The 20,574-nt window shown below is 46.8% G+C and overlaps 1 protein-coding gene across 1 annotated transcript; it reads right to left on the reverse strand.

The window, feature by feature from the left end:
- Positions 1 to 433: 433 nt before the first annotated feature.
- On the reverse strand, positions 434 to 1,153 carry LOC138363239 (uncharacterized). The gene has a single exon (XM_069322246.1). It carries the CDS (start codon positions 1,151 to 1,153, stop codon positions 434 to 436), a length of 720 nt encoding a protein of 239 aa, XP_069178347.1.
- Positions 1,154 to 20,574: the final 19,421 nt, after the last annotated feature.

The following is a 20,574-nucleotide window of genomic DNA, read 5'->3' on the forward strand; positions in this document are numbered from 1 at the left end:
TTGGTTTACCTTGTGGGGTTCTTCTTAATAAACGAGTAAACCACAGTGCCAAAAGTGGACTTCAGGTCAGTACTATCCTCCACCTCTTCCCTTCCACATGTAAACTACTCCCCCTCTTCCACACCTCTCCCCTCGAGACCACTATCCCGTCCATCTACCATCATCCCCTACCCAATCTACGCAAACCCGATCCATCTATTAATCTACCTGCTTACCAATCTACCCATCTACCTCAACAGTCTTGGGACGGCTCCGGAGGGTGTGGCTGAAGACGGGAATGAGAGAGAGAGAGAGAGAGAGAGAGAGAGAGAGAGAGAGAGAGAGAGAGAGAGAGAGAGAGAGAGAGAGAGAGAGAGAGAGAGAGAGAGAGAGAGAGAGAGAGAGAGAGAGAGAGAGAGAGAGAGAGAGAGAGGTCCTCCTCCTCCTCCGGTGATCAGAGTAATGGTGTCTGTGGTGGTGGGAGAGACACTTGTTCCGGGAAAGGTAATTGTGGGTGACCGACGAGAACTGGAAGGGAGAAGAGTGGGGTGGGAGGGGAAGACCCAGGGGAAGGTGACGGTAAGAGATCGTCCAGGCCAGTGGGAGGGGGAGAGGAGTCGTGGAGGCCAGTGGGAGGGGGAGAGGGTCGTGGAGGCCAGTGGGAGGGGGAGAGGGTCGTGGAGGCCAGTGGGAGGGGGAGAGGGTCGTGGTGGCCAGTGGGAGGGGGAGAGGGTCGTGGAGGCCAGTGGGAGGGGGAGAGGGTCGTGGAGGCCAGTGGGAGGGGGAGAGGGTCGTGGAAGCCAGTGGGAGGGGGAGAGGGGTCGTGGAGGCCAGTGGGAGGGGGAGAGGGTCGTGGAGGCCAGTGGGAGGGGGAGAGGGGTCGTGGAGGCCAGTGGGAGGGGAAAAGGGTCGTGGAGGCCAGTGGGAGGGGGAGAGGGTCGTGGAGGCCAGTGGGAGGGGGAGAGGGTCGTGGAGGCCAGTGGGAGGGGGAGAGGGTCGTGGAGGCCAGTGGGAGGGGGAGAGGGTCGTGGAGGCCAGTGGGAGGGTGAGAGGGTCGTGGAGGCCAGTGGAAGGGGAAGAGGGTCATCCAGACCAGAGGGAGGGGAAGAGGGTCATCCAGGCCAGTGGGAGGGGAAGAGGGTCGTCCAGGCCAGTGGGAGGGGAAGAGGGTCATCCAGACCAGTGGGAGGGGAAGAGGGTCATCCAGAACAGTGGGAGGGGAAGAGGGTCATCCAGACCAGTGGGAGGGGAAGAGGGTCATCCAGGCCAGTGGGAGGGGAAGAGGGTCGTGGAGGCCAGTGGGAGGGGAAGAGGGTCATCCAGACCAGTGGGAGGGGAAGAGGGTCGTGGAGGCCAGTGGGAGGGGAAGAGGGTCATCCAGACCAGTGGGAGGGGAAGAGGGTCGTCCAGGCCAGTGGGAGGGGAAGAGGGTCGTCCAGGCCAGTGGGAGGGGAAGAGGGTCGTCCAGGCCAGTGGGAGGGGAAGAGGGTCATCCAGGCCAGTGGGAGGGGAAGAGGGTCATCCAGACCAGTGGGAGGGGAAGAGGGTCGTCCAGACCAGTGGGAGGGGAAGAGGGTCATCCAGACCAGTGGGAGGGGAAGAGGGTCGTCCAGACCAGTGGGAGGGGAAGAGGGTCGTGGAGGACAGTGGGAGGGGAAGAGGGTCGTAGAAACATTACCCCAGAACTGAGCCACAAACAGCTCCGCTCAATAAAGAGATGATACACATTACGAGACACAAGTATCATCTCCGTGGACACATGCACTTCATACCGTGACACAAGACACATAGGTAGAGACACAACACTTCCCCCAAACCTCGTAAGTATACGTTTAAGTGCAATGGAGAATATTGCCCGAAACGCTGCGCGTATTAAGTGGCTTTAGGCATAGTATGTACTAACATACATAGTCGTAATCATCTCAAGATAACCTCAAGATAACGTTATCTAGATCTCCAACAACATGGCCATATTGCAATGGTATTATTGCACACAGTAGGAGACCTGACGGCTGAGTGGATAGCGCTCGGGATTCGTAGTCCCACGGTCCGGGGATCGATCCCCGGTGGAGGGGGTAAACAAATGGGCAGTTTCTTTCACCCTGATGCCCCCCATGTTCACCTAGTAGTAAATAGGTACCTGGGAGTTAGACAGCTACTACGGGCTGCTTCCTGGATGCAGCCCGTAACGAAGGGTGGTGGTGAATGCAGGTTTGTGGTGGTGAATGCAGTGAAGGTGGTAGTGAATGCAGGAAGGTTGGGGTTGAATGAAGGGAAGTTGGGGATGAATGCAGTGATAGTGAAAGCAGGGAAGGGAAGTGTAGATGACGCCCCAGGGACCAGTGAGAGAGAAGAGGGGGATGTATATATGGGGGGGTGGGTGGGAGGGGGGGTATGAAAGCAGAATGACTGGTGACCAGGGAGAGAGAGGGGGGGGGGGTTGGAGGGGTAGGGGGGGGGTTGGAGGGGTAGGGGGGGGGGGGTTGGAGGGGTAGGGGGGGGGGTTGGAGGGGGGAGGGGAAAGGGTGGTGTCCCCGTTCGAAGGGTTCACCACAGCCCAACTGATTATCGCAGACGAGGGTGATTCGGTAGTTAACGGTAATCTAGTTAAGGGTATTGAGGTGTGTGGGCCGCTCTCCCCCCCCCCCCCCTCCCCTCCCCTCCCACTTTCTGGTGATGGATCTTGATTACAGCACACTTGGGCTCGACGGTAGAGCGAGTCTCGCGTCCTGCAGGTCGGCGTTCAATCCCCCAACCGTCCACAAGCGGTTGGGCACCATTCCTTTCCCTCCCTGTCCCATCCCAAATCCTTATATCCTGATATCTTCCAAGTGCTATATAGTCGTAATGGCTTGCCGCTTTCCCCTTGACAATTCCCTTCCCCATCACCACTCCCTCACTATCATCATCACTCTCACAAGGCTTAGGAATCTGTACCCCAGTTGATTGACAGTTGAGAGGCGGGACCCAACAGCCAGAGCTCAACCTCCTCGCACGAGGATAACTAGGTAAGTATAAGATCATTCTTATTTACACTATCACACTCACCAAGTGCCAGAAGTACGAAGCAGTGGACAGACAGACAGACAGACGGACGGGCGGCACGTGACCTGACCTGACCTCACTTGACACCCCCCCCCCTCCCCGCACGCAGTCGGCCCTAAAGCGATCCACCATCGAGCTGCCCGAGATGAGACTAGCGGGATAACGAACCCCAACGGCGCCTCAAACACTCGTTGGGTCGTTTGAGACGCTCGTTCACTCTTCCGGTCAGATATGTTATGTCATTGTTGTCTTTCGTGTTGTCTAATGGGACCCCAATCGCTACCAGTATATAAAATGGGACCCCAATCACTCCAGTATATAAAATGGGACCCCAATCACTACCAGTATATAAAATGGGACCCCAATCCCTACCAGTATATAAAATGGGACCCCAATCCCTACCAGTATATAAAATGGGACCCCAATCCCTACCAGTATATAAAATGGGACCCCAATCCCTACCAGTATATAAAATGGGACCCCAATCACTACCAGTATATAAAATGGGACCCCAATCACTACCAGTATATAAAATGGAGCTCCAATCCCTATGGTATTCAAGATTGGAAGAACGAACCTGGTATAAGGGGAACAATAATTCACAATTCAAAAAAAATATTCACATTACCCAATCACTATGAGTATTGTGAGAAACATCACTATGAGTATTGTGAGAAACATCACTATGAGTATTGTGAGAAACATCACTATGAGTATTGTGAGAAACATCTCATGAGTATTGTGAGAAACATCTCATGAGTATTGTGAGAAACATCTCATGAGTATTGTGAGAAACATCACTATGAGTATTGTGAGAAACATCTCATGAGTATTGTGAGAAACATCACTATGAGTATTGTGAGAAACATCACTATGAGTATTGTGAGAAACATCTCATGAGTATTGTGAGAAACATCTCATGAGTATTGTGAGAAACATCTCATGAGTATTGTGAGAAACATCTCTATGAGTATTGTGAGAAACATCTCTATGAGTATTGTGAGAAACATCTCATGAGTATTGTGAGAAACATCACTATGAGTATTGTGAGAAACATCTCATGAGTATTGTGAGAAACATCTCATGAGTATTGTGAGAAACATCTCATGAGTATTGTGAGAAACATCTCATGAGTATTGTGAGAAACATCTCATGAGTATTGTGAGAAACATCTCATGAGTATTGTGAGAAACATCACTATGAGTATTGTGAGAAACATCACTATGAGTATTGTGAGAAACATCTCATGAGTATTGTGAGAAACATCTCATGAGTATTGTGAGAAACATCTCATGAGTATTGTGAGAAACATCTCATGAGTATTGTGAGAAACATCTCATGAGTATTGTGAGAAACATCTCATGAGTATTGTGAGAAACATCACTATGAGTATTGTGAGAAACATCACTATGAGTATTGTGAGAAACATCTCATGAGTATTGTGAGAAACATCTCATGAGTATTGTGAGAAACATCTCATGAGTATTGTGAGAAACATCTCATGAGTATTGTGAGAAACATCTCGCTGAACATCTAATTAAATATATTATTGAGCCGGTAGGTATCTCACTACTGAACAAGTGAGTACACTACTATACTGTACACTACTGTACTGTACACTACTGTACTGTACACTACTGTACTGTACACTACTGTACTGTACACTACTATACTGTACACTACTGTACTGTACACTACTGTACAACAAATATATTACTTATGTAATTACAATGTCCAAAATAAAAACAATAGTAGTTGATCTAATAGTATTCAGCCCAAGTTTGCAGAGTGCATGAATGCACTCAGAGTGAAGTCAGCCATCAGGTCAAGTTTAAGTACGTTTATTGAGACAATAAAAGTTCAAGTACGTTTATTGAGACAATAAAAGTTCAAGTACGTTTATTGAGACAATAAAAGTTCAAGTACGTTAATTGAGACAATAAAAGTTCAAGTACGTTTATTGAGACAATAAAAGTTCAAGTACGTTTATTGAGACAATAAAAGTTCAAGTACGTTTATTGAGACAATAAAAGTTCAAGTACGTTTATTGAGACAATAAAAGTTCAAGTACGTTTATTGAGACAATGAAATACATCTCAAAGGGCTTCTTGAGGTTATCTTGAGGTTATCTTGAGATGATTTCGGGGCTTTTTAGTGTCCCCGCGGCCCGGTCCTCGACCAGGCATCCACCCCCAGGAAGCAGCCCGTGACAGCTGACTAACACCCAGGTACCTATTTTACTGCTAGGTAACAGGGGCATAGGGTGAAAGAAACTCTGCCCATTGTTTCTCGCCGGCGCCTGGGATCGAACCCAGGACCACAGGATCACAAGTCCAGCGCGCTGTCCGCTCGGCCGACCGGATTGGGGCTAGAGTAGCTTAAGCTATTTCTACCCTCCTCACTTCAAGTCCCTCAAGGGGGGCTCACCAATCCAGTGAGTACAAATTCACAAATCACAATACAAGAATCACATTTTACATTGCAGGTTAGTGTAGTAAACACAGTGTGAAAGTGAACAAATCCACAAGGGCCGTGACGAGGATTCGAACCTACGTCCGAGAGCATCCCAGACGCTGCCTTAATCGACTGAGCTACGATATCGTCAAAAGAATTGAAACCAGAAGTTCTACTAAACTTGGATTTGGATTTGATTAGGATTATCAAAGGATAAAAGGATTATAGGATTATGATTTGGATTAGCCCTGGTGGATTTGTTCATTTGATGCATCACGCTATTGTGATTTCTGTGTGTAATACAGTGTGTAATTCTACACTCTTGGGGAAAAATGCTTGTAGCTCCTGAGTATAAAAGGAGTGCCGAACCAACCGGGCTGTGGTGGGTATGTGGGCCTGCGGGCCGCTCCAAGCAACAGCCTGGTGGACCAAACTCTCACAAGTCAAGCCTGGCCTCGGGCCGGGCTTGGGGAGTAGAACAACACCCAGAACCCCATCAACCAGGTAGTCTGTTTATCATACCATTATCACACAGCCAAACAGTCTGATGTGGTACACTATTTCCTTATTTCTAGTTATCAATACATTGCAGGTTAATGTTGTAAACACAGATCACCCACCAGGACCATCAAAACCTCCACGGGGTCGAAATACTGTCAGTAGCGAAATGACAATCTGAAATCCCTATTATATTGTGCTCCTGACCCTTCCTCACTCCCTAGTGACAGATGACCCCCCTGGGATCCACTGACCTGTCATGACCCGCAGTGTGTGTGGCTTGGTGGGGGAGGTCAATAATCACATTACTATACACCAATAATTATCAACGCCATTCAAACTACCTACCCTCAGAGGACCTGACCCGAGGTGGTTCGGAAATCGGTAGGGAAGTTAAGCCGGTTATAATGGGATTTGTGAGAAAGGTTTAGCTGGTCATCTGAGGTCAGAGAAAGAGTAAGCTGGTCATCTGGAAGCTTAGAGGATCTATTCTACCGGCTCTGGGTCAGGAATAGATGCTATTCTATCGTACGAGTTCAAGAGAAGTGGTAATTCTGTCTATCATCTTAGGCCAGGAGTAATGCCTCTCCTATCTGTCGTCGGGATTACACGCATTATCTACTGGATCGACAGTTTTAACTGGCTTATCTATCGTCCGAGGTCAATAATAGACATGGTCGTATGTCTTGCCTTTACCAATGTCGGGGGACAGGAAGCCTGTAGGGCTTAGCGAGGCCCTGGAGGTATTCTTTTTATTGAGGTATTTTTTTACCCTAGTCCCGTGGCTTTACTGATGTCTGGATATCAGTAAAAATCGACACAAGAACTGAGTGTAAGTGTGGGTGTGGTGTCGACGCGTGTGGGGCCAGGCGTATGGGGGCCAGGCGTATGTGGGGGCCAGGCGTATGTGGGGGCCAGGCGTATGTGGGCCAGGCGTATGTGGGGGCCAGGCGTATGTGGGGGCCAGGCGTATGTGGGCCAGGCGTATGGGGGGCCAGGCGTATGTGGGGGCCAGGCGTATGTGGGGCCAGGCGTATGGGGGGCCAGGCGTATGGGGGCCAGGCGTATGTGGGGGCCAGGCGTATGTGGGGGCCAGGCGTATGTGGGGGCCAGGCGTATGTGGGCCAGGCGTATGGGGGGCCAGGCGTATGGGAGCCAGGCGTATGTGGGGGCCAGGCGTATGTGGGGGCCAGGCGTATGGGGGGCCTGGCGTATGGGGGGCCAGGCGTATGGGGGCCAGGCGTATGTAGGGGCCAGGCGTATGGGGGCCCAGGTGGGCAGCGCCAGGCAAAAGAGGTGTCGACGCCGCAAGCTGAGGTCATTCTGGCTCCCTCCAGCGACCTGACGACCTCTGTAACTTTATACATAAGTAACAAAGTACACAGTCACACAGGCGTCACATAATGGGTGTGAGACCGCGACACACAAGAGGGGTTAGAGGATCTAAGGGGGTGGATTTTATAGAGGCGAGAAGGGTGGAGGGGGGGGGGTGAGTTACAGAAGGGGGGGGGGGTGAGAAGGAGCCTAAGGGTGGCTCTGACCTGGTGTCCCCTGGGGACCTGGTGACCCCTGGGGACCTGGTGACCCCTGGGGACCAGGTCTACCACCTTGTGTCCTGTACACCGCCTCACCCACCTGCCTGATGACAAATTGTTGGGAGGATCCCTTTGACTGTTGTTGGCTGACACGGGTCCTGACGGCTCGACGGGGGGTGGATGGGGCGAGGGGGTGCTGGAGGAGGAACTTGGGGAAGAAAGGTATGGGAGCTGAGGCGGAGGTATGGGAGCTGAGGCGGAGGAATGAGAGGTTATGGAAGTGTAGATGGGATCATGAGATGGGCAAGACAGCAGGACATCACTGAATGAGAGAACTGGCAGTGTGAGGTCAGAGGTCAGAGCTGCCACTGTGGTCAGAGGTCAGGGCTGCCACTGTGGTCAGTGGTCAGAGCTGCCACTGTGGTCAGTGGTCAGGGCTGCCACTGTGGTCAGAGGTCAGGGCTGCCACTGTGGTCAGAGGTCAGAGCTGCCACTGTGGTCAGAGGTCAGGGCTGCCACTGTGGTCAGAGGTCAGGGCTGCCACTGTGGTCAGAGGTCAGGGCTGCCACTGTGGTCAGAGGTCAGAGCTGCCACTGTGGTCAGTGGTCAGAGCTGCCACTGTGGTCAGAGGTCAGGGCTGCCACTGTGGTCAGTGGTCAGAGCTGCCACTGTGGTCAGAGGTCAGGGCTGCCACTGTGGTCAGAGGTCAGGGCTGCCACTGTGGTCAGTGGTCAGAGCTGCCACTGTGGTCAGAGGTCAGGGCTGCCACTGTGGTCAGAGGTCAGGGCTGCCACTGTGGTCAGTGGTCAGAGCTGCCACTGTGGTCAGAGGTCAGGGCTGCCACTGTGGTCAGAGGTCAGAGCTGCCACTGTGGTCAGAGGTCAGGGCTGCCACTGTGACATCAGAAGTCAGTTCTGGCACTGTGAGGTCAGTGTTTTGGTTGAATATAGCACACAAAAAAAGCTCCCATATCCAAGTTCTTGGTTATCTTGAGCTTATCTTGAGATGATTTCGGGGCTTTAGTGTCCCCGCGGTCCGATCCTCGACCAGGCCTCCACCCCCAGGAAGCAGCCCGTGACAGCTGACCAACACCCAGGTACCTATTTTACTGCTAGGTAACAGGGGCATAGGGTGAAAGAAACTTTGCCCATTGTTTCTCGCCGGCGCCCAGGATCGACCCCGGGACCACAGGATCACAAGTCCAGCGTGCTGTCCGCTCGGCCGACCGGCTCCTAGTCTAGTTGGTACTAGTCTTGTGGTTACATCTACTCCCATCTACCTGGGAGTAGATATAGCCACATCTTATAACGTAGAGATCATGTAGATCTCCTTCCCTGAGGCCAGAATGTCTTCATAAAAGGAGGAGGAACTTGGAGTGAGCATAACCGTGAGCATAGTGCCACACTCGCACGTTAGTGGAGTAATGTGCAGGAGAGGTGGGGAATATGCCTGGGTAAGGGAGGGTAATGGGTAAGGGAATTACCGGGAGAATTGTTGAAGATTCATCTACTCGGAGCAAATGTTCCAGGTAGCACGGGCTATGGTGATCCCGTAGTATGGAGAGAAAGCCCCAAGCCATTACGACTATGCAGCACTTAGAAGGGATCAGGATATAAGGATTTGGGATAGGACCGGAGGGAAGGGAAGAGAAGGAATGGTGCCCAACCACTTGGACGATCGGGGATTGAACGCCGACCCGCATGACGCCAAACCGTCGCTCTACCGTCCAGCCCAAGTGGTTGGGCACCCGGGGGGGGGGGGGGGTGTGAGGTGATGTATTTACCTATAATTACTCACGTATGTTTGGAGAGTCCACACATACACAGCCCCGCTCCTGTGCCAGGTAAGTCCACTACGGGCTCACCATAGCCTGTGCTACTTGGAACTTTTGTTCTAAGTAGCTGAATCTAAAACAACAACAACAATTGGAGAGTCAAGCGTTTATTGCTATACCTCAGCCTTTTAGCCATCTATATATTCAATGCAATGATTATTTTCGTTTTTTGTAATTTAAATTAAAAAAACTGCGTATTGAATTGGTCTTGATAATTTCCTCATCAAATTCATATATATATTACTGACCTCTCTAACACATGAGTTGTTCCTTGAGGCGTCTCTGAGTGTGAGTATGTGTACTCACCTATTTGTACTCACCTATTTGTGCTTGTAGGATCGAGCATTGACTCTTGGATCCCGCCTTTCCAGCTATCGGTTGTTTACAGCAATGACTCCTGTCCCATTTCCCTATCATACCTAGTTTTAAAAGTATGAATAGTATTTGCTTCCACAACCTGTTCCCCAAGTGCATTCCATTTTTCTACTACTCTCACGCTAAAAGAAAACTTCCTAACATCTCTGTGACTCATCTGAGTTTCCAGTTTCCACCCATGTCCCCTCGTTCTGTTATTATTACGTGTGAACATTTCATCTATTTCCACTTTGTCAAGTCCCCTGAGTATTTTATATGTCCCTATCATATCTCCTCTCTCCCTTCTTTTCTCTAGTGTCGTAAGGTTCAGTTCCTTCAGCCGCTCTTCATATCCCATCCCTCGTAACTCTGGGACAAGCCTCGTCGCAAACCTCTGAACCTTCTCCAGTTTCTTTATGTGTTTCTTCAGGTGGGGGCTCCATGATGGCGCGGCATACTCTGAGACCTCACGTAGGCAGTGTAAAGCGCCCTAAAAGCCTCCTCATTTAGGTTTCTGAATGAAGTTCTAATTTTCGCCAGTGTAGAGTACGTTGCTGTCGTTATCCTATTTATATGTGCCTCAGGAGTTAGATTAGGTGTCACATCCACTCCCAGGTCTCTTTCTCGAATCGTTACAGGTAGGCTGTTCCCCTTCATTGTGTATGTGTGTGTGTGTGTGTGTGTGTGTGTGTGTGTGTGTGTGTGTGTGTGTGTGTGTACTCACCTACTTGTACTCACCTATTTGTGCTTGCGGGGGTTGAGCTTTGGCTCTTTGGTCCCGCCTCTCAACTGTCAATCAACTGGTGTACAGATTCCTGAGCCTACTGGGCTCTATCATATCTACATTTGAAACTGTGTATGGAGTCAGCCTCCACCACATCACTGCCTAATGCATTCCATCCGTTAACTACTCTGACACTGAAAAAGTTCCTTCTAACGTCTCTGTGGCTGTGTGTGTGTTTACTAGTTGTGTTTACTAGTTGTGTTTGCGGGGGTTGAGCTTTGCTCTTTCGGCCCGCCTCTCAACTGTCAATCAACTGTTTACTAACTACTTTTTTTTTTTTTCCCCACACCACACACACACACCCCAGGAAGCAGCCCGTGACAGCTGACTAACTCCCAGGTACCTATTTACTGCTAGGTAACAGGGGCACTTAGGGTGGAAGAAACTTTGCCCATTTGTTTCTGCCTCGTGCGGGAATCGAACCCGCGCCACAGAATTACGAGTCCTGCGCGCTATCCACCAGGCTACGAGGCCCCTTGTGTGTGTGTGTGTGTGTGTGTGTGTGTGTGTGTGTGTGTGTGTGTGTGTGTGTGTGTGTGTGTGTGTGTGTGTGTGTGTGTGTGTGTGAGCGCGCGCGCGCCTGCAGGAACGAGTTATGTGCTCTTGAACCCCACTTTTCTGTGGGTTGTACTGACTCCCTGATATACGTATTTGATCTATCATATCTACTACATATATTTCTCACACACACATTCCCAGGATGCACCCCACAACAGATGACTAACTCCCAAGCACATGTTTACTGCTAGGTGAACAGAGCCATCAAGTGAAAGAAAAACAACTCTAGCCATTCATTTCCGCCTCGGTCAAAACTCGATTTCAGGCATCCGAATCGTGCCCTTGGAACAGGACTTCCGAGCGCCTATAATGTTTCCCTAATCATCTAATCATAGACCCACACTCTTCGTAATCAGCTAAGCATAGACCCAGTCTTCCTAATCAACTAACCAAAGACCCACCCTCTTCCTAATCAGCTAAGCATAGACTCACACTGTTCCTAATCATCTAATCACAGACCCACACTATTCCTAATCAGCTAAGCATATTACCCACACTCTTCAACTGTGGTTGATTGTTCAATAAATCACTGAACTATATGTTTAACAGATCTCTCACCCTGTCCATGGAGGACAGAAGAAAATGTATATATGCTGGTTAGCATTGTAAATATCTGGCCACGTCTGTGGTAGAAAATAATAATAAAAAACTCTTTAAGTGACACTTAAGGTCAAGTTTCAAGGTCTAAGAGAGACGTGAAGTAACAAGGAACGCCTAAGTCCAGGAACTAGACAACAAGTCCCACTCCATCTCTCCACCAATCAAACAATATCATATCCAAATACACAATACTACTCAAAACACTATTGTTAATTCCAGGTAAATTTCTCCTTTTTTTCCATAGTTACTGTTCCTTCCGCCCCCTCCCCCCCCCTTCCTCGTTCTCTCCCATTCCATGCATCCCACCAGGGGGTTCTCCCTCTCCCTCCCCCCCCTGGTAGTAGAGGTCAGGTCACGGACCTGGGAGGGATGTGGGAGGGGGGTGTGGTATCTGATGACCACCCTGGGAGAGTAACCATCCCACAATGCGGGGGAGCTATTGCCTCTTCCGTCTCTCCCATGAGGTCTGTGACAGGCGCCTTCTGCTTTCTGTTTTCAATTTATGGAAGGATCGATAGATAGGTAGATAGATAGGCGAGATTACCCGATTCCGGAGAGGGCACCTCACCGGGGGTACAGTGAGAGGAACGACACTTTACACCTGTTGCCTCTGTAACACTAGTAACACCTGTAACCCCCTGTAACACACACCTGTAGTCCCTATAACACCAGAGACACCTGTAACACACCTGTAGTCCCTATAACACCAGATACCTGTAACCCTCTGTAACACACCTGTAAGCCCCTATAACACCAGAGACACCTGTAACACCCTGTAACACACCTGTAAGCCCCTATAACACCAGAAACATCTGTAAGTCCCTGTAACACACACCTGTAGTCCCTATAACACCAGAAACATCTGTAAGTCCCTGTAACACACACCTGTAGTCCCTATAACACCAGAAACACCTGTAACCCCCTGTAACACACACACACACACACACACACACACACCTGTAGTCCCTATAACACCAGAAATACCTGTAAGCCCCTATAACACCAGAAACACCTGTAAGCCCCTATTACACCAGAAACACCTGTAAGCCTCTATAACACCAGAAACACCTGTAAGCCCCTATAACGCCAGAAACACCTGTAAGCCCCTATAACACCAGAAACACCTGTAAGCCCCTATAACGCCAGAAACACCTGTAAGCCCCTATAACACCAGAAACACCTGTAAGCCCTATAACACCAGAAACACCTGTAGGCCCCTATAACATCAGAAACACCTGTAACCCCCAGTAACACACACACCTGTAAGCCCCTATAACACCGGAAACACTTGTAGTCCCTATAACACCAGACACCTGTAACTCCCTGTAACACACACCTGTAGTCCCTATAACACCAGAAATACCTGTAAGCCCCTATAACACCAGAAACACCTGCAGCAGTTGAACATTTACGCTGCCAGCTTTCACCTCCACTACGTCGACCGCAACACCGCCGCAGCCCAACCGCAGCTGGTCCCGCAGGTCCTAGCGCTTGACACTGATGCGGTTGGGCTTGTTTAGGCCCTAGACACCGTCGGCGACCCGCCCCGGAACTATATACCCGCCACCCACAACAAGACGAGCACCAATTGGTCTGAGCAACCACTTAGGGCAGAGTGGTCGAGAAGTGACAGGAAGGCCGCCCACCCCCCTCCCGTCCCACCACCGGGACGGGAGGGACGGTGACGGTACTGTCCTCCGCTTCCTTCTCAAACCTGTCTAATCAATGGCACAATTCTACATCATTCTCCCCACGCCAAGAGGTGGAAAAATAAATACCAGTTTACCAAACGTCACTGAGAGAGAGAGAGAGAGAGAGAGAGAGAGAGAGAGAGAGAGAGAGAGAGAGAGAGAGAGAGAGAGAGAGAGGAGAGAGAGAGAGAGAGAGAGAGAGAGAGAGAGAGAGAGAGAGAGAGAGAGAGAGAGAGAGAGAGAGAGAGAGAGAGAGATCTGGGAGATAACCAGAGTAACTGTCCTTCTACCATTCTTCACCAGTTTATTGGTTTATTGCCTCCGCCGGAACACCCACGTTGACCCCCCCCCTTCTCCCCCCCCACCACCATAACCCCCTCTCTCACACTACCACAACCACCACCCACCATAGGTAGACTCACTACCACAAATAGGTACACTATTTTTCCTACACTGATACTGTAAGGAAGAACTTGACAAACTCCAAGAGTCGACTTTGCCAAAGATTTAATAATGTACAAATGGTTGGTAGAATTCAACTCCAACCTCTTGACAGGATGAACAAGGCAACGTATATTCTTCAGTTTGGTAGTATTGTACATGCTGCTATGGCGTGGAACAAGGGGACACAGGTAGAAACTTAGTACCCAGAAGAGCACAGAGACATTAGACAGAATTTTTTCAGTGTCAGAGTAGTTAACAAATGGAATGCATTCAGCAGCTATGTGGTGGAGGCTGACTCCATGCACAGGTTCCAATGTAGATTTGATAAGAGCCCAGTAGGCTCAGGAATCTGTACACCAATTGATTGACGGTTGAGAGGCGGGAGCAAAGAGCCAAAGCTGAACCCCAGTAAGCTCAACTAGGTGAGTACACATACACACACACACACACACACACACACACACACACACACACACACACACACACACACACACACACACACACACACACACACACACACACACACACTACCCATGTCTCTCAGCCCGTAAGAGAGATTAAGAGCCGTGAATAGCCAAGTATCCCATACACACTACGGGAAAGACACACTTCAGCGTCCTCAGTACCTATACTATTGTATGTCACTTCCGCTCCCAGTGTGTCCCAGCGTCCTAGCTCGTCTCCTTCTCCTAGCTCGTCGTCTCCATGTCACTTCAATAAATCAACCACTGGGACCATGGTAAACAGTTGCCACGTCAACTGGATTAAAATGATTTCATGGGCTTGTTAGTTCATTAAGTTATTACAGCAACAATTTAAATAAGAAAAGATAAGATGACATTTTGAACTGCATATATACAGGACAAGCAAGGACGAATCCTAAAGTGGTTTTTTCAGATGTATTAAAGACGAGACTGGTTAGGGTAGCTGATAATGACTAAACACATAGGGGTGTATTTTCAACAAAGTACTTTGTCTCTGTATTTACTTAAGAGCTTAATATTATGCCTGCAGCTGAACACATGTGAAGAGAAGTGACTAGTTTGATGGTCATCAACGAGGAAGTCATTAAACAATTCCCCAGAAGCAGACGCTATATATTAGCCAGGGTGCTTGAAGACTGTAAAGAAGAACTTAGTGAACCTTTGTCTTGCCTATTTAATAAAGCATCAGAGTCTAGCGGAATTCAGGAATCGAGGACTGTTGCAGATGTTAATCTCATTTTAAAGAAGGGAGATAGACTGCATGCGTCAAACTATCGTCCAGCTAGCTAGCGTCTATTGTAAAAAAAAGGGAGGGGGGCTTAAATCGTTAATCGCAAATAAAGCCATTTGTATACAACTTGTAAAAGATCCCCAGAATAGTGTAACTAAAGTCACTCGTGTTTAACTAGTTTACTCTCAGTCTTTTCAAGTATTTTTTGAATTATTCATATATACAAGAGTTCATACATTCTTGTAAAGCCACTAGCATGCATAGCGTTTCGGGCAGGTCCTTAATCTTAATTTTTCCCCGGAATACGACCCGCCAAATCGTTTAACAACCAGGTACCCATTCACTGCTGGATGAACAGAGGCTACAGTTAAGGATTGGCGCCCAGTCAATCCTCCCCGGCGAGGATACGAACCCAGGCCAAGCGCGCGATTTGATTTACAAACACATATATGTGTAGCAGGTGATAGCGGAACGATTGCGACATTCTATTGACTTTTTGGAAGTCTTCGATACTGTACGTCACAAGAGCAACTTGTCCTCTTACAAAGAACGTCGCTTTTCGCTCGTATGCGTTACTAAGGCTAAAAATTGTAGTACTTGAAAATGAAAGCTGCTCGCGAAAGTGACGTACTCTCCCGTTTTCAGTTTTGGGTCCTCTGGTAGGTTAGGAGACGATATTTTAAATTGACCGCTTTCTTGACGTTTTGAAACCTTAGGAGGACGGGCTGGAGAGTGTGTCCAAGGAGAGTCAAAGGATAGTGGGATCCACACAAAGTTAGTTTAGAGATTACAGCTTAGTTATTGCAAGCCTAACATCAGTGGACCCCAAATGGGAAACTATTATAAGTGGATTGGCTGTGGGATCTCTGTTTTACCATATATATATATATATATATATATATATATATATATATATATATATATATATATATATATATATATATATGGGGGATACATAAGGGATAAACATAGGGGCTGCAGAAGGCTTATTGGCCCATACGAGGCATCTCCTATCTAAACACAAAGATTAATCCAGGAATCGTTCAGGACCTTGTATACCACCTATGTCATACCAATCATGAAGTATGCATCTCCAGCCTGGAATCCATACCTAGTTAAGGGGCCGTCAGTTAGTTTTTTAAAAGGGTTTCAATGTCAGCCAATATTTTTTGACTAGATGTTTATGAAAAGGGCTGCAATTGTTCAAAGTTTCAGTACTGCAGCCTAAATAGAAAGGGAGTTTTTTATTTTTTTATTTTTTTTTTTTTTTACGAACATTACACATTTTCAAGTGTTCATAAACAACCTCACCTTTCAGATATAATCATTCTGTGACACTTTTCTGTCACATTAGCATATAATAAAGAATCTTGAGGAAGGGATTTTCCAAAACATCTTTAGTTTTCCCAATGCAAATAGTCAAAGTTTCCCACGAAAATTATGCAAATATATCATGTTCATTGCAATTATAAAATCAATAAATTAACTTAGGAAGCAAAGTTTGTGCCAGATTTTAGAGACATACACTCTACATATAAGGTGTAAGTTTCATGTAAATTGAATAAAAAATGAGTTATTATAAGAATTTTTGTTACTTGAAAATAAATAAGAAAATAATAAAGTCTAAGGTGCTGCCATCTGTGACTGAGGTTGACATCAACCAGTTTCCTGGCCTCCTTGGCACCCTTACAGATAGGCTTACGTGCAGTGAGGTGTATAAGTTTCATGCAAATCGTCCAATAAACGAATATGAAAAAAAAATTAAAAAGAAAAAAAATCAAAATTTTATTTTTTTAACTTAATTTTTTTTAATAAAACTAATTATGTTTTTTTTTTATATATGCTATTGTGATAGCTGAGAGTCATAGACATGATTTCAGTTGACACATGTGTTTGATAATCGTTTTTGATCATTTTGGAATTTTTTTTTACACATAATTCAATATTGTTTTCTCACTTCCTATTTAAGCTACGATGCTGAGACTTAGACCAGATGAAACCCTTTTCATGTTTATGAAAAGGGTTTGTCACGTCAAAACACGTCAAAAAAGTTTGAAATCGAACCAGTTTTCATTTTTTGGCATATTTGAATCTGACGGCCCCTCAAACAAAACAAATTTAGAGAAGATTCAGAGGTATGCCACCAGACTAGTCCCAGATCTGAGAGGTATGAGCTACGAGGAAAGGCTACGGGAGCTAAACGTTACGTCCTTGAACGACAGAAGAGTAAGTGGAGACATGATAACCACCTACAAAATTATCAGAGGAATTGACAAGGTAAACAAAGACAAAATAGCATGGGTGAAACACGAACAAGGGGACACAGGTGGAAACTTAGTACCCAGATGAGCCACAGACATTAGAAAGAATTTGTTCAGTGTCAGAGTAGTTAACAAATGGAATGCATTACAGTGATATGGTGGAGGCTGACTCCATACACAGTTTCAAATGTAGATTTAATAGAGCCCAGTAGGCTTCAGAATCTGTACATCAGTTGATTGACTGTGGAGAGGCGGGACCAAAAGAACCACAGCTCAACCCCCCCGCGACCACAACTAGGTAAGTACTAAGGGGGGTATAAAGCCTTCAGTAACCAATTAGGCTATTTGCATGCTGCCAACTCCACCTAACTAACGACTGGTGTAGCTGGGTTATCATGTGTTACGGCTGTACGTCACTCGACAAGGCCGCCGATCTAATCTTGTGTTGTTTAATCCTTAACTAACTGTTTGTAACTGTTAATAAAACAATTGGTGATTTACCAAACGATAACACTTCCTGTCATTAAGAAACTCCTCCATTTGCCTCAAGTAGTCATTTTCTCCATGATAACAACCGCATTAGTCTGATCATCTTTAGATATACAAATCTTCATCATTTTTAACGTTATCAAACCGTTTAATGAATCTATCAAGGCGATTAGCAACGACCTTCTTTAATATTGTTGCACGCCTTATCTTTCCGAATATCACTATTCTTACCAAGTTGCAAAGAAAGATTTCTTGCAACATTCACGTACATGCAAGTCATAAACCATCGCGGTGATCGTATTACCATAAGCAGCAGCTGTTTGCTCGACAAATTAGTAATAAAATTGGGATTAGGACGTTTGGCTCAATGGTCCAATACTGAATGAGCCTTGCTAACTTAACATGTTAATTTAGTACTCACCCTCCTGCAGACAGCCCTCATAGAGTCGTAGTAAAGTTGTAGTCTATTACGGCGACCATCTATTATGCTGACTACTCGCTGTTGAAAATAATATTGGTTGTACTTGGTAAACTTGAAAGTCAGTTTAATTTGCTTCAATAACACGTCGAATGTCATCACACAGCTGGTCTGGTAACTTCCACAAATTGCTTGAGAGTATATTAATGTAACACCAATTAAAAAAAATACTTTCGCGCGAAACGCGAGGTTTAAAACATGTGTCTTGGAGCGAAAACTTTTTAGTGAAGGAAGTGGCGTGTGCTGGCGGCGCTAATTGCCAACTCTCCCGCTATGTTGTTGTGTCTCTGCTTGTCACCTACTGACTCAACCACGCGCCTTTTTCATTAAGTTGGACGTAGTAGGGAGCCGGTCGGCCGAGCGGACAGCACGCTGGACTTGTGATCCTGTAGTCTCGGGTTCGATCCCGGGCGCCGGCGACAAACAATGGGCAGTTTCTTTCACCCAATGCCCCTGTTACCTAGTAGTAAAATAGGTACCTGGGTGTTACTCAGCTGTCACGGGCTGCTTCCTGGGGGTGGAGGCCTGGTCGAGGACCGGGCCGCGGGCCCCGAAATCATATCAAGATAGCGTATAAAATACGTGAGTGGCCCCTCGTGCAATTGTTTCTAGTCAAAGATTAATTCAATCTATTTGGTGCGCTCAAGCGCAAGAGCTGTATTTTTTAAGTAAAGTTGATTTAGAGATTAACGTGGAATTTCATTTGATTTACTTCGGCTTTGAACTTTGCGCGGGAAGCCGCAGTGTGTGTGTTTCTGACCAAGTCCCGAGAGAAACACTTGTGCTATAATTATATTCAAATTTAGCTGTTGTTATTCTGTCACACACGCACGCTTTATACATATGCATACAAATAACTTATATACATACATATACATATGAATACGTATCCACATAGGGAGAAATTTAACGAAATTTCCGAACGTTTTCGTGTTTCAACACATTATTAAGGACTACAGACAGAAGATTGATCGATTGATGAAGATTAAGCCACCCAAGAGATGGCACGGGCCGTAGGAACAGAGTAGACGTTGTTGTTTTAGATTCAGCTACTCGGAACAAAAACTTCCAAGTAGCAAGTAGTCCGTAGTGAACTTACCTGGCATAGCCCGCAGCCCTATGGTGAGCCCGTAGTGGACTTACCTGGCATAGCCCGCAGCCCTATGGTGAGCCCGTAGTGGACTTACCTGGCATAGCCCGCAGCCCTATGGTGAGCCCGTAGTGGACTTACCTGGCATAGCCCGCAGCCCTATGGTGAGCCCGTAGTGGACTTACCTGGCATAGCCCGCAGCCCTATGGTGAGCCCGTAGTGAACTTACCTGGCATAGCCCGCAGCCCTATGGTGAGCCCGTAGTGGACTTACCTGGCCCAGGAGCGGGACTGTATGTGGTGACAGAGTACATATGGGTTTGGGATTATATACCCCACTACATACGAGAATAAGATCCATAAACCAAATATCGAATAATGTAAGTGACATAATTGAATGTGGATAGGCTATTCCCCAATTATTGAAATGTACTACACATAAAATTATTATTTACACAATTTTATACCTATCTCAAATCTTACCAATTTTAAAGCTATATAATATATATAACTATATGTAAGTCCAAGATCACAAAAAGCACCTGATTCGGTTATGAGTAAGTATTCACATAGTGAAACAATGAAACGAAAATTACGAATGTTTTCGTGTTTCAACACATTGTCAAGGAATACAGAGTAAACTCCCATACAGACTCCCATGGGTTTAGCATTATATATCCCACTACACCTGAGGAGAATAAGATTCTAGAGATAAGATTATGAGATAAACAATATCGAATAATGAAAGTGAGAGCATTGAATGGGAATAGGCTATTCCTTATAAACAGAAGTGAATTAGATCATATTAATGTAAGTCCAGGATATTATCAATCTGATAATTATATAACTGGTAAGATTTGTGATAAGTATAACATTATGTAAAGAATAATTGTATGTGTGATACATTACAAGAGTTAGAGGATAGCCTATCTCCATTCAATCATGTCACTTCCGTTATTCGATGTTATGTTTACGTATGTTAGTCTCCACAGCTGTAGTGGGGTGTATAATCCCAAACCCTTGCCTTCTCTGTCTGTAATCCTTGATAATGTGTTGAAACACGAAAACGCTCGCAATTTTCATTTCATTCATTCCTATTGGATACTTACGCATATATATATGAGAAAATCAGTATAGGAGCCTTGAGAAGATTCGAACCCGATTACTTGCTACTCCCAAGCTAGTGCCTTAGACCACTACACCACGACATGGTAAAAGCAAAGCCACCTGGGATTCCACTGAATCCACTAGGAGTCCTGAGGCTGT

This window comes from Procambarus clarkii, chromosome 10 (genome assembly GCF_040958095.1).
Source record: "Procambarus clarkii isolate CNS0578487 chromosome 10, FALCON_Pclarkii_2.0, whole genome shotgun sequence".
Taxonomy (NCBI): Eukaryota; Metazoa; Arthropoda; class Malacostraca; order Decapoda; family Cambaridae; genus Procambarus; species Procambarus clarkii.

Coding starts and splice junctions, on each gene's coding strand:
- LOC138363239 (XM_069322246.1), bottom strand. CDS start 1,153: ATGACCCTCTTCCCCTCCCACTGGCCTGGACGACCCTCTTCCCCTCCC.